Consider the following 14,359-nt stretch of genomic DNA (forward strand, 5'->3'; position numbering starts at 1 on the left):
TCAGTGTGTGTGTGAGAGAGAGAGAGAGAGAGAGAGAGAGAGAGAGAATTTCGTTTTAGATATTGCTCACTTACATTCTTGCTCCTGTCACACATGGAAACCCTGCATCCTTCAGGACCTACAAGATTTGTTTGTCGTGTGCATCCTTAAGTAGTTTATAGTGTACGGCGTATCCCACGTCGAATCTTAAATCACCGAAGCACTCGGAAAACAAGAAAGTCTTCAACTTCTACTTGCAGGTCATAATATCTTCAGTCTTTTTTTGGGATGTGCACGTATCATATTGACTTGGGGCAGCATATTTAAAAGCTCTAGAAGCTGTAACAGGCATTCCAGTGTTCGAACAAAAAAATTGAATTCTAACGTTCAAGTCGATTTAAAGGAAGAGATTTCGTGGAAACGAATAATTTTCCATAGAGAAAATATATTAAGTTTTCAGAAATGGTTGATGAATTATTTGAGTGGACTCTCCCCCCCCCCCCCCCACATTCCCAAAACAATCAGAATGATAAATGCATTCTGTGATATGAAAGTCAATACAGTGGAAATGTATGTCGCGTGTCATTCTAATGTACTGTAGTAGTTATACAAAGGCCTTTTTTATTATAGGTTTTCGATTTGAGCTAAATAATGTTCCTTTATCCACGATGTTGAATTGCCTTTAGGACGATACAAATTTATATTCTCAAGGAATGTTTTAAATAGAGGAAAACGTTAAGACAAACTAAATCGGTAATACTGTAATACATAGTAGTTTGATGATGATTTGAAAGTGTACAACTTTGCCTATAGCGTAAGAGCTTCGCTGAAAGAAACCAATAACTAAAATGAATTATAAATGTAGGTTCATATTTGATGAGCAGTAAGCTTAATATTAGACACACCCACTGAGAGAGAGAGAGAGAGAGAGAGAGAGAGAGAGAGTCGCATGTCAGATGTATTTAGGATAAAATAAGTTTTGCAAATACGTATACAGAAAGAAAACATCGGTCTAATGGCTGACAGCTGTGGAAGAGGTTTGCCTGAACATACTGTAGTGTGAAAAGAGCTAAGAGAGAGAGAGATCAATAAAAAAAACAAGTTCCTCAGCGAACTGGAGACAAAAGTTTTGCCAAATGCTAGTGATATATCACATTAGAGATTTATGGCAAATTTTCTGCATGTCGCAAAGTTTTTCTCGCGATATTTTTTTCCCATCAGAGACAATCCACATTTCTATGAATTATAAATGATGGTCACACGCAAAGATAGCTATGTCTTAGAGAGAGAGAGAGAGAGAGAGAGAGAGAGATTGCTTGCTTGCTTGCTTGCTTGTGTGTGTGTGTGTGAGAGAGAGAGAGAGAGAGAGAGAGAGAGATTGCTTGCTTGCTTGCTTGAGAGAGAGAGAGAGAGAGAGAGAGAGAGATATTGCTTGCTTGCTTGCTTGCTTGTGAGAGAGAGAGAGAGAGAGAGAGAGAGAGAGAGAGAGAGATTGCTTGCTTGCTTGCTTGAGAGAGAGAGAGAGAGAGAGAGAGAGAGATTGCTTGCTTGCTTGCGAGAGAGAGAGAGAGAGAGAGAGAGAGAGAGAGAGATTGCTTGCTTGCTTGCTTGCTTGTGTACCGTTGTCTCAGAATGGTAATGTCTTCCGAGGGAAAAAATATCATGGTTTTGAGAAATCAATTTAGGTGGCCTTATCAGGGAAAAACTGAGAACTATTGCGTGTTATGACATGGGCAATACAGGAATGCCATATGAATTTGAAGATAAACCTGAAAGATACGAATGTCTCCGTTTCTTACTTTTATTAAGCTAGATATTATAAACTTCCACAAGATGGGACAGTCTGAAAAAATAATTAAAACAAAGTACTAATTATTAATATCCAGAAACTACTTGGTAATATAGATAACTTGCTTTGTTTAAAACGCTACAACGCCCTGTGTAAACAATTTGAATTATTCCCTTCGCATTCTTTAGCCGATTGGTGTTTTATTGATTGAAGATACAAACACATTAACTAGACCAAAAGCACTCGAGTTTGTCACGTCATGGGATCAGTGATTAATGGAATTCATACTAAGTTTCGAAATAGAACAATAAAAAAAAAACTCATATTTCAGTAATCCAACCTTGATTTTTTTTCTTTTTTTTTTAATCACTGACTGTTTAGTGCATTCCTAATATAGTTTTTTTTTTCTTTTTGCAGCTACTTTGTTCCAACATTTTTTTTTTTTTTTTAATCACTGACTGTTTAGTGCATTCCTAATATAGTTTTTTTTTTCTTTTTGCAGCTAGTTTGTTCCAACAAAGACCCCATTACTGAGGTTTCAGGGTTAAATCTCGTGTTCCACGTGGATAGGTTGCCATTATATGGTTCAACCCAAGAGACTACTAGTTGCTATTATCAGGCCGTTTTGAGGCTAGAACAAAAATTAGAAAGATATGACATAAACTGCGACAATAAATATTAGTAAGTTCTGTAAATGTATTCAATGTTCTAGTCTTGGGAGTAACTAATTATTTATTCTTATACACCAGTCTTTTTTGTATATAAATAGGGACTAAAGAAAAATTGTTGTGCGTCACTTTTTATATTATGTTAAACTCACTCTCTTATATATACATATATATATATATATATATACAGTATATATATATATATATATATATATACAGTATATATATATATATATTATATATATTTTATATATATATATATATATATATATAGATTGTATATATATATATATATATATACAGTATATATATATATATATATACATATATATATTTATATAATATACTGTATATATATATATATATATATATATTTATATATATAGATTGTATATATATATATATATATTTATATATATATATATATATATAGATTGTATATATATATATATATATATTACTGTATATATACATATGTACAACACACACACACACACACATATATATATATATATATACATACGTACACACATATATATGTATAATATATATATATATATATATATGTACACACACACACACACACACATATATATATATATATATATATACAGACAGTATATCATCTGTTACAAAGCTTCAGACATGTCTTTCCACTTCCGTTTCTTTATGGTCTTTATATGCCACTCTAGTCTTAGATAGTTCCATATCCTCTGTACCATGGTCTTCCACTGTCTTGGGTTACAGATCCCTTGCTTGAAGGTACACTCGGGCACACTATTGTATCTTTTTTTTTTACTTCCCCTTGTTTTGTTAAAGTTTATTTAGAGATACATTTTAATGTTACTGTTCTTAAAAGGTTTCATTTCTCCTTCTTTCCTTTCCCCACTGGGCTATTTTCCCTGTTGGAGCCACTGGGCTTGTAATATCCTTCTTTTCCAACTAGGGTTGTAGCTTCGCAAGTAATAATAACAAAATACTCGCAAATATTCTTAGTTTTCAATCCTTCGTCTTTTCTTCCTTCCTCTGCTTCTTTTGCAATCTGTAGGCACCCATTCTGTAAAGATTAATATCCATCTATCCTCTTCATAATATTACGCCGTTCCTATATCCATTTCTTTTTCTTACATGTTGTTATAATATCCTCTACACTAGTTTGGTCTCGTATCCATGTTGCTCTTCGTCTGTCTCTTACTGTTAATACCAGCATTATTCTTTCCATAGCTCTTTGAGTTGTAACTAACTTGTGTTTTAAGGCTTCAGTAGGGCCAATGTGGTAACGTCCCTGACTGGTGACCGCCAAACTCGGGTTCCAGTCCCGCTCAAACTCGTTAGTTTCTTTGATGGCTTCAACCTCACCATCCTTTTGAGCTAAGGATGGGGGTTTTGGAGTAGCTTATAAGTTTATCTGCCGAGTCATCAGCAACTATTGCCTGGTCCTCCTTGGTTGTAGCTTTGGAGGAGAGGGGACTTGGGCGCTGATCATATGTATATATGGTCTGTCTCTAGGGCATTGTCCTGCTCGATAGGGCAGTGTCACTGTCCTTTGCCTCTGCCATTCATGAGCGGCCTTTACATCTTGAAGGCTTCAAGTTTCTCATGCATAATACTGGTATGACCATTGGATTAAACACTTTTCTTTTTAGAGAAAGCCATACATAGTGGTTTGTCATAGTTGATTTTTCCATTCCCTGGTTAATTACATGGATATGGTCAGTTTTTGAATCCCCATTTCTAAGCCCTGCCTGCTCTATTGGTAGATTGAAGCCTACTTGTGTTTCTATTCGGCCTAATATGATATATAAATATATTTTGTGTGCCCCCTTTTGTGATTTAGTATAATAGGTTTTTTTCCAAGATGTAGGTATAGAGGATTCTTGCAGGTATTTGTTAGGTTTTTTTTTTCCAAGATGGAGGTATAGAGGATTCTTGCAGGTATTTGTTAGGTTTTTTTTTTTCCAAGATGGAGGTATAGAGGATTCTTGCAGGTATTTGTTAGGTTTTTTTTTCCAAGATGGAGGTATAGAGGATTCTTGCAGGTATTTGTTAGGTTTTTTTTTTCCAAGATGGAGGTATAGAGGATTCTTGCAGGTATTTGTTAGGTTTTTTTTTTTTCCAAGATGGAGGTATAGAGGATTCTTGCAGGTATTTGTTAGGTTTTTTTTTTCCAAGATGGAGGTATAGAGGATTCTTGCAGGTATTTGTTAGGTTTTTTTTTTCCAAGATGGAGGTATAGAGGATTCTTGCAGGTATTTGTTAGGTTTTTTTTTTCCAAGATGTAGGTATAGAGGATTCTTGCAGGTATTTGTTAGGTTTTTTTTTCCAAGATGTAGGTATAGAGGATTCTTGCAGGTATTTGTTAGGTTTTTTTTCCAAGATGTAGGTAAAGAGGATTCTTGCAGGTATTTGTTAGGTTTTTTTTTTCCAAGATGGAGGTATAGAGGATTCTTGCAGGTATTTGTTAGGTTTTTTTTTTCCAAGATGGAGGTATAGAGGATTCTTGCAGGTATTTGTTAGGTTTTTTTTTTCCAAGATGGAGGTATAGAGGATTCTTGCAGGTATTTGTTAGGTTTTTTTTTTCCAAGATGGAGGTATAGAGGATTCTTGCAGGTATTTGTTAGGTTTTTTTTTCCAAGATGGAGGTATAGAGGATTCTTGCAGGTATTTGTTAGGTTTTTTTTTCCAAGATGGAGGTATAGAGGATTCTTGCAGGTATTTGTTAGGTTTTTTTTTTCCAAGATGGAGGTATAGAGGATTCTTGCAGGTATTTGTTAGGTTTTTTTTTTTCCAAGATGTAGGTATAGAGGATTCTTGCAGGTATTTGTTAGGTTTTTTTTTCCAAGATGTAGGTATAGAGGATTCTTGCAGGTATTTGTTAGGTTTTTTTTTTCCAAGATGTAGGTATAGAGGATTCTTGCAGGTATTTGTTAGGTTTTTTTTTCCAAGATGTAGGTATAGAGGATTCTTGCAGGTATTTGTTAGGTTTTTTTTCCAAGATGTAGGTATAGAGGAGTCTTGCAGGTATTTGTTAGGTTTTTTTTCCAAGATGTAGGTATAGAGGAGTCTTGCAGGTATTTGTTGTAGAGTTCAGCGAGTTTTACCACTTTGAAATAGCCTCCATTTATTATCAAATCACTTGTTCGACCGTTTTCTCCTGCTGCTCTGCCTCTATTCATGCCTCTTAATGCTTTGACTAATCTTACTCTTTAGTACTGGCTCAGATGTTGAATTATTTCTACTGGCAAAGTTATTTCTTATTTCCCTATTTATAGCATCATATGTATGTATGTATGTAAGTATGTATGTATGTATGTATTTATGTATGTATATATATGTTGGGGGAGGACATTTTTTTCAATTCAGGGTAAGGGGCTCACCAGTAGTATGTAAATATCCTGAAATATGATCATTGTGTCCTCGTGATCCCTTTAGTGAAGAGGTGATATTACCGCTGAAAGCCTATACTTACGTACGCTGAAATCTATTCAATCAGTCTCTTCAAAACATATGACGCCAGATTTCTCGAAATATGAAATTTAAAAAAAAAAAAAAAAAAAAAAAAAAGTCACCTTTTCAATATTGATCTTTTTTTGTCATTCGAACATGAAAAGACAGCCTATATTTGGCACATATACTATGAAATAGATACAGTATATAAAAGTATACATATAAACAAATTTAAATAAGAGAATCTCACGTATATAACTTTGTATATAATTATTTTTAAAATGGATTTACAAGGAAAACTGATTTAGACACATAAAAGTAGATATTTTAAAGTAACCCCAAAATAGTATGGTTTTATTAGGGCTCAACTGCAACCTTTAGTGCTACAATATCTTAAACGGCTCTTGGGTTTAATCTTTTTTAGTAATATTCATGCTATAGAAAGTCTTGCACTGTATGTGTCTTTATCAAAGGATAGGAAGTGATTTAATGTATTTTTGTATAATACATTTGATAACCAGTTTATTTTTATTTGAATAACTGAATCTTTGCTTTTTTTTTCAGTTTAGGAAAGAAGATTCCAATCACCTCTTCAAAGACACACATAAACGATGATGCAATAGCCGTGACCTGTGATGACTCGCAGTATTGGTGGCCAGTCTACAAGGATGTGCATTATTTTATTCAACCGCGGAGAGCGAAGGAAAAAATGAACAAGTTTAAGGTGAGTTTGCTATCCCTCTCTTTTGTTTCTGTTCTCCTTTATACTGCAGAGGGTTGTGGTGGCCGATGTGGTAACGTCCCTGAATGGTGAACGCCAGACTGGGGTTCGAGTCTCTCTTAAACCGGTAGTTTCTCTGGTCGCTGCAATCTCACCATCCTTGTGAGCTAAGGATGGGGGTTTGGGGGATCCTAAAGATCTATCTGCTGAGACATCAGGAGCCATTACCTGGCCCTCCTTGGTCCTAGCTTGGATGTAGAAGGGACTTTGGCGCTGATCTTATGTATATATGGTCAGTCTCTAGGGCATTGTCCTGCTTCATAGGGCACTGTCACTATCCCTTGCCTCTGCCATTTATGAGCGGCATATAAACCTTTAAATCGGTATAGTACAGTCCTCTAAGGAAAAAGGAGATGTGGGTCGATTGTGTGATTTTTTAAATAACCTATCATTTGTTTATAATCAATAGTAAGAACATTAACTTATTCTCGATGAGCTGTTGCTTCATTCCCAAAGCTGTGCTATTTATGGATAAAGAGTTTACGTAAAGTACTTCTTGATTGACTTATAAGAATAACTATTAACCTCACACAAAAAAACGATTTTCTCATGTAAATTGATCCATTATGTAGAAAATTATTAGCTTTGTCCAGAGATTAATCTCTGTAAACCATAATAAGAAAAGAATAAGATTAGGTATCATACTATCAGGATATTTAACCCTTTTACCCCCAATGTACATACTGGTACGTTTCACAAAACTCATCCCTTCACCCCCATGGACGTACTGGTAAGTCTGCAAAAAAACTGCTATTAACATTTTTTTGCATATTTTGATACCTTTATGAGAAACTTCAGGCATTTTCCAAGGGAATGAGATCAACCTGACCTCTCTCTGATGAAAATCAAGTCTGTTAGAGCAATTTAAAAAGTATTTATTGCAATATGTGCTTGAAAAAAAAAAAAACCCTGGTGGTTAAGGGTTGGAAATTTCCAAATAGCCTGGGGGTAAAAAGGTTAATATCAGATAAGATTGGCAAAGAACTAAAATCACAGAGATATAAGTAAATTTAGATATAAAAAGACTTGGCCAATTTTCAGGGTATGGAATGGCAGAGACATGGTTTGCTGTTGAGGTGGGCGATATCCCTCCTCGATCAATATCTTGCAATCATTCTATGTGATAAGATTATACTCTTGGTAATTGCAGACACATAAATCTCCGCTCGCAAGTAAAGTAATATGTTTTACCTTGCAGACCAAACAATCTGGTAATCTAGACTTGGTAGAATCTAGCCCCATCATGGTATGCGAGCAGTTCTAATAAATATGAATTCGAATGCAAAGTCGTATATTTCAGAGGGTAGTCATTAAATAATAGTTTGCAGTGTATAACTTATACATCTAATAACTATTCCTAGGCTCATTATAACTGTTAATAACGATAGATCTTCGAAATTCTGTGCTCTGTACAAATTTAGGGAGTGGAAAAAAAGAACATGAAGCAAACTGTCTTGTACATGGATATTGGAAATGTGTATATACTTTACTCTAATGAACTTATAATTGGGTATATACCAGTTTTTATCTATGCATTACTTTAAATATTCGTCGAAATTTGTGAAATAATTAACTGGTTGTATTATTCCTTTTCATTGATTTTTGTTTCGTCAATTACACTCTTATTGTTAATGTGTTCTCTTCATTTATTTATTTCCTTATTTCCTTTCCTCACTGGGCTATTTTTCCCTGTTGGAGCCCCTGGGCTTATAGCAACTTGCTTTTCCAACTAGGGTTGTAGCTTGGATAGTAATAATAATAATAATATGGACAGCAATACTTAACCTTCCTTTGTGGCAGTTGGTTTATCGCAAGTGTTAACTGGCCTTTTTTTGTATTTGTTTTTTTAGCTTTTTTTCACCAATTTCCAACAATATTGAGTTTAAAATTGATTTACCCTGTAAAATTGCATAAAAACAAATTAACTGACTTTAAAGTGGATGAGAGATTCAGGAAAATATTTAATTTGAGAAAAAAAAATGGTAAAATGTGCAGATGTTATGTTCACTTTGTCTCTGTGTTCAAAGGCATACTTTATAGCCAGGTGCAAAGTAATGATATTCTTATTTTTACGATGAATTATGACAGGAATTCCAAAATAAATAAGCTTACTAAGTTTCACCCTGAAAAAAATGGGTTATGAATTTTTTCTTTTTTTTTCACAACAAATTATTTAGTTTTTTTTTCATATTGGGGGATTTTAAACCCTTTATTACTGTCTGGTAAATCTTTAGCATCAAAATATACTATGATTTGTCTTTCAATAATCATCAAATGAACTCAAGTTATTTACAGACCAATTATAATGATAATTTATCAAATTTATTTTGCCATTGAAATTACACATTTTTGGAGCTTAATGAAAATTTAGAGCCATTAAATTTTAAATAATTCTAAACCAGCAGCCCATTTATAGAGTAGTCAAGATAGTGAAATATAACTATCATTACAATATAAATGTTCAAATTTAAAAATAACCAAAGATAAAGCCACAGTATTAGGAGCTATATTGCTTTTATTATAGGCTCGTACTTTTCATGTTCCATATTATTATTATTATTATTATTACTTGCTAAGCTACAACCCTAGTTGGAAAAGCAAGATGCTATAAGCCCAAGGGCTCCAACAGGGAAAATAGCCCAGTGAGGAAAGGAAAAAGGGAAATTTAAATATTCTATTAAAAGTAACAACACTAGAATAAATATTTCCTATATAAACTATAAAAACTTTAACAAAACAAGAGGAAGAGAAATAAGATGGAACCGCAAGAGAACTCTAATCTAAGACAGCGGAAGACCATGGAACTTATCAACAGAACTTAAATGAAAACTATAACCCACAAAGAATGTCGCCTAAATGAATTTCAGTTCAAGGTAGTTGTTTAAAATGAAAATGTTGAACGACATTCCAACACATATCTGTACCGTACTCACTAAAATAACAGTATAAATTTCATTACTGTATCATTTAACTTGATTTTGTAAGGTTTTAGGTCAAGGGGCCAGATTTCTTGACAGCTTAGATTCACCAATCTTGGCCTATTTATCATTGGCTCATTTTCACACTGGTGATGTCAGCAACTTCGTGATAATTTAGTAGATCAGATCGAAGGTTTGAAGTTTAGATTGTATAATGACAGATTTTTAAATATTAAACTTAGCCGGTGAATATATAATAGCTGACGTCTCGGACTGCTCGACAGAAACACAAAAACTCGCGAGCGATCGCCATGAAGGTTGCGGGTGTGCCCACCAGCGCCGACTATCGGTCAGATACCGCATATACATGTAAACAGCTCCAGTTCTTCTCTGTCGGTCTTGTCGACAAGTTGATTCCGCTCGCTGTTGACCTGGAGTTTTCGTCATTCTTGGTGAAGTACTTCTTTTTGGTTTTGAGCTTTCGCAGTGACAGGTGTTTTTCTCTTCAATTAAAACTCTTGAACCCTTTTTTGGATAGCATTTATTGTTGATGACTTTGGATTTGTTTTGGATTTTCTTGGACTTTTCAAAATGGCTGACCCTTCTCCTATCCCTGGACCTAAATTTCGTAAATGTAATGCTAGGGATTGTAACAAACGTCTTCCCAAGGCCTCTCTCGACCCACATACCGTGTGTTCTAATTGCCGGGGTAAAACCTGCCAATTAGGAGATCGGTGTGATGAGTGCGTGGTCCTTTCGGAATTCGACTGGCTAGAGTTTGATAAATATTCTCGTAAGTTTGAGAGAGATAGGGTGAGGAGAAGCTCCTCTAGGTCGTTGGATTTTTCCTCCTCCCATGCCCCTGAACCTAATCCTTCCCCTGTAGTAGTTGTTCCTGAACCCTCTACTAGCACTCATGAACCATCCATGCGGGATATGTTGCTTGCCATTCAAGCTTTGGGCGAGAGAGTTGAGTCCTTAGCATCGGACCGTAATCAACTCATGGCGGATGTGAATGTGTTAAAGTGTCAGAGTGCCAAATCAGAAAATCGTGGGGATAAAGTGATTAGTGCGCAAAGCATTTTTAGTGTTGCGACCGAGGGTTCGTCTGTTCGTGCTTGTCGTTCTCCTAGTCCGAGACCTCTTTCAGGCTCCCCTGCACCAGGGAGAAGTAATGTCGTAGGACTTAAGGGGACGAGAGGCTTTAACCAACGAACAGACGTTCCCTCTATGGTATCGGGCGTGTCTCGTCAAGATCGCCCCTACCATAAGACGAGCGAGGCTGTTTTCTCCTCGTCATCCGAAGGCTTCTCGCAAAAGAAACCTTGGAGCAAAGTTTCTAGACCCTTAAAGCGGAAGTCAGTCCCTTCAGGACAGGTCCAGCGTCCTGGCTGTAGCCATTGGGACAGCTCTGACCCTTTGCAGTCGTCGGAAGACTGTTCGCCGATTAAACGTAAGCGTAACACGGGCTACGAGAGTCTCAGTAAAGGCAATGTTTTGCCGTCACAGACGTTACCATCGTCTCGGCCCGTACCGACTCCCGTTGATCCTAAATGGGTTGTCCTGCAGGATATGCAGAATAAGCTTGCCTCTCTTATGGAGGAGTATACCGTTGAGCAGGTTCACGATGATCCTCGCCGTTATGCTGATCGAGACCCTGGCCGTCAGCCGCCCAAACGAGCCTTTACTCGTCCTTTTGACGTTACGAAGCGTGATGTCGGGAGTTTGTCACGTCAGTCACGTGACTTGGAGCCTCACTTGATGCAGTCCCGTGTTGACTTTCAGCCGCTGCCGCAGTCTCGTGTTGACGTTCAGCCGCTGCCGCAGTCTCGTGTTGACGTTCAGCCGCTGCCGCAGTCTCGTGTTGACGTTCAGGACGTTCGCCAACCAGCTCAGTTGCCTTGTTTTGACGTTGAGCGTCAAGCACCGCAGTCAAGGGTTGTTTTGACTGCTCAATCTAGGCAGTCAAGGCAGTCTCGACTTGACGTCGAACTTCCTTCAGCTCCTGTTGTTGTTGCTGGTCAGTCCTTTCAGCAGCTACATGACGTAGCTTCCTTGACTGCTACTGCTGCTCCTTTGCGTGTGGACTTTGCTTGTCAAGCATTGCCACCGCGGCAGGTCTCTCCCTTGCTTGAGACTCATCAATTGTCGGACGAGGTTCCTTCAGATGAGGATGTTGCTGATCCTCCGCCTACTGATATTCCTTTGGATGTTTTATCAGACGTTGAAGAGCCTAAGGCTGCGCAACCTTCTATGGACTTTAAGAAAATCATGATTTTTAAGGATCTTTTCCCAGACCATTTTGTTACTTCTGCTCCTCGTTTGCCTCCGTCAGAGTTTGCACTAGGCATGGCTGCTGCGAAGCCTTCTTTTACTAAGCTAGTGCTCTCTCGCTCTTCTAAGAGGGCTTTACGTTTGCTAGGCGACTGGTTGGTTACCAGGAGGAGTTTTGGGAAGACGGCCTTTGCCTTCCCTCCTTTTAAACTAGCTTCTAGAGCGAGCGTCTGGTATGACACGGGAGAAGTTCTCGGCTTGGGAGTCCCTGCCTCTGCCCATGGTGACTTCTCAAGCCTCGTAGACTCTCCCCGTCGCCTGGCCATGAGACGCTCTAAAGTTTGTTGGTCCTCCTCGGACCTTGACCATCTCCTTAAAGGGGTTTACAGGGCCTTCGAAGTTTTTAACTTTTTAGATTGGTCTCTAGGAGCATTAAGCAGGAAGATCTCATCTGCCGACCAGGATGTTTCCGTGCTTATTATGTCTTGTATGGACAAAGCCATCCGTGATGGCTCCAATGAGCTCGCCGCCACCTTTACGTCTGGAGTCCTGAAGAAGAGGGAAACCCTTTGCTCATTCCTTTCAGCAGGAGTTACTCCCTGTCAAAGGTCGGAGCTTCTCTTTGCCCCCTTATCAGCTGCCTTGTTTCCTCAACAGCTGATCAAGGACATTGCGGCTTCGCTTGTACAGAAGGATACACATGACCTGATGGCTACTTCTGCTCGCAAGGGAGCTCCTTCTTCGTCTTATGTTGTGAGGCCCAGGATCGATACCCCAGCGACTAGGTTTATCCCGCCCTTTCGTGGCAGAGCCCCCAGCAGGGGAGGCGCTCGTGCCGACGGAAAAAGAGGCAAGAGGAGAGGATCCAAGTCCTCCCATGGCAGAGTCTGACTGCCCACGTCCTCAGACAGCGGTAGGGGCCAGACTGAACAGCTTCTGGCAGGCCTGGGAGAAGAGGGGTGCAGACCAAGAGTCTGTGTTGTTGCTCAAGGAGGGGTACAAAATACCTTTTGTACGCAGACCTCCTCTAGTAACAGTTCCTCTAGACCTCTCTCCCAAGTATCGAGAGGAGTCAAGAAGACAAGCTCTACATCAGCAGGTGTGTCTGTTGCTAGAGAAGGGAGCGGTGGTGAAAGTCTTGGACCTTCAATCACCGGGATTTTACAACCGTCTCTTCCTAGTCCCAAAGCATACGGGAGGTTGGAGGCCAGTGCTGGACGTCAGTGCGCTCAATGTTTTTGTTATAAAAACAAAATTTACGATGGAGACCACGAAGTCCGTCCTAGCAGCGGTCAGAGAGGGAGACTGGATGGTCTCTCTCGACCTGCAGGAGGCATACTTCCACATTCCTATTCACCTAGATTCTCAACCGTATCTGAGGTTTGTTTACAGGAATGTGGTGTATCAGTTTCGAGCACTGTGCTTCGGCCTCAGCCCTGCTCCTCTCGTGTTTACGAGGCTCATGAGGAATGTGGCAAAATTCCTTCATTTATCAGGAATTCGAGCCTCCCTGTACTTGGACGACTGGCTTCTCAGAGCATCATCCCGTCATCGCTGTCTGCAGGACCTTCACTGGACGTTGGGTCTGGCAAAGGAGTTGGGACTGTTGGTGAACTTAGAAAAGTCTCAACCGAATCCATCCCAGACGATTCTCTATTTGGGGATGGAGATTCGCAGTCTAGTTTTTCGGGCTTTTCCGTCTGCCACCCGGATAGAGCAAGCCCTGCTCAAAGTCCGCCTCATGCTGAAAAAAGACCGTTGCTCAGTAAGAAGTTGGATGAGCCTCTTAGGGACTCTGTCATCCCTGGAGCAATTTGTCTCACTAGGGAGACTTCACCTTCGCCCTCTCCAGTTCCATCTAGACTCACACTGGAACAAGAGCAAGACTTTGGAAGCTGTGTCAATCCCGGTCTCCGAGCCAGTAAAAGCATGCCTGAGTTGGTGGGACAGCAACATAAGTCTGCGAGAGGGTCTGTCCCTGGCAGTCAAGAACCCAAACCACGTGTTGTTCTCAGATGCGTCGGATTTGGGTTGGGGAGCGACTCTGGACGGTCGGGAATGTTCGGGTCTTTGGACGTCGGATCAGAAGAGCATGCACATCAACGGCAAGGAGCTGTTAGCGGTTCACTTGGCCTTGATGAGTTTCGAGAGCATTCTTCGAAACAAAGTGGTAGAGGTCAATTCGGACAACACCGCAGCATTGGCGTACATCTCCAAGCAAGGAGGCACTCACTCCCACACACTGTTCGTCATCGCAAGGGACCTCCTCATTTGGTCAAAATATCGAGGCATCTCCCTGTTGACAAGATTCTTCCAGGGGGACTTGAACGTCTTGGCAGACTGTCTCAGTCGGAGAGGTCAGGTGATCCCCACAGAATGGACCCTCCACAAGGACGTGTGCAAGAGTCTTTGGGTGACTTGGGGTCAACCCTCCATAGACCTCTTTGCCACCTCGTTGACCAAAAGGCTCCCGACCTATTGCTCTCCAGTCCCAGATCCAGAG

General features: G+C 39.2%; 1 protein-coding gene across 5 annotated transcripts in view; it reads left to right on the forward strand.

Annotated features, from left to right (window-relative positions):
- Positions 1-14,359, forward strand: part of LOC137630378 (uncharacterized) — a 209,845-nt gene that overhangs the window by 127,891 nt on the left and 67,595 nt on the right. For all 5 annotated transcript variants that reach the window (XM_068361818.1, XM_068361817.1, XM_068361816.1 and 2 more), the window contains 2 exons: positions 2,271-2,449; positions 6,448-6,607. In XM_068361818.1, coding sequence (XP_068217919.1) covers positions 2,271-2,449; positions 6,448-6,607 — 339 coding nt within the window. The remainder of the gene's footprint in view (positions 1-2,270; positions 2,450-6,447; positions 6,608-14,359) is intronic.

The sequence above is a fragment of the Palaemon carinicauda genome, chromosome 38, assembly GCF_036898095.1.
Source record: "Palaemon carinicauda isolate YSFRI2023 chromosome 38, ASM3689809v2, whole genome shotgun sequence".
Lineage (NCBI taxonomy): Eukaryota > Metazoa > Arthropoda > Malacostraca > Decapoda > Palaemonidae > Palaemon > Palaemon carinicauda.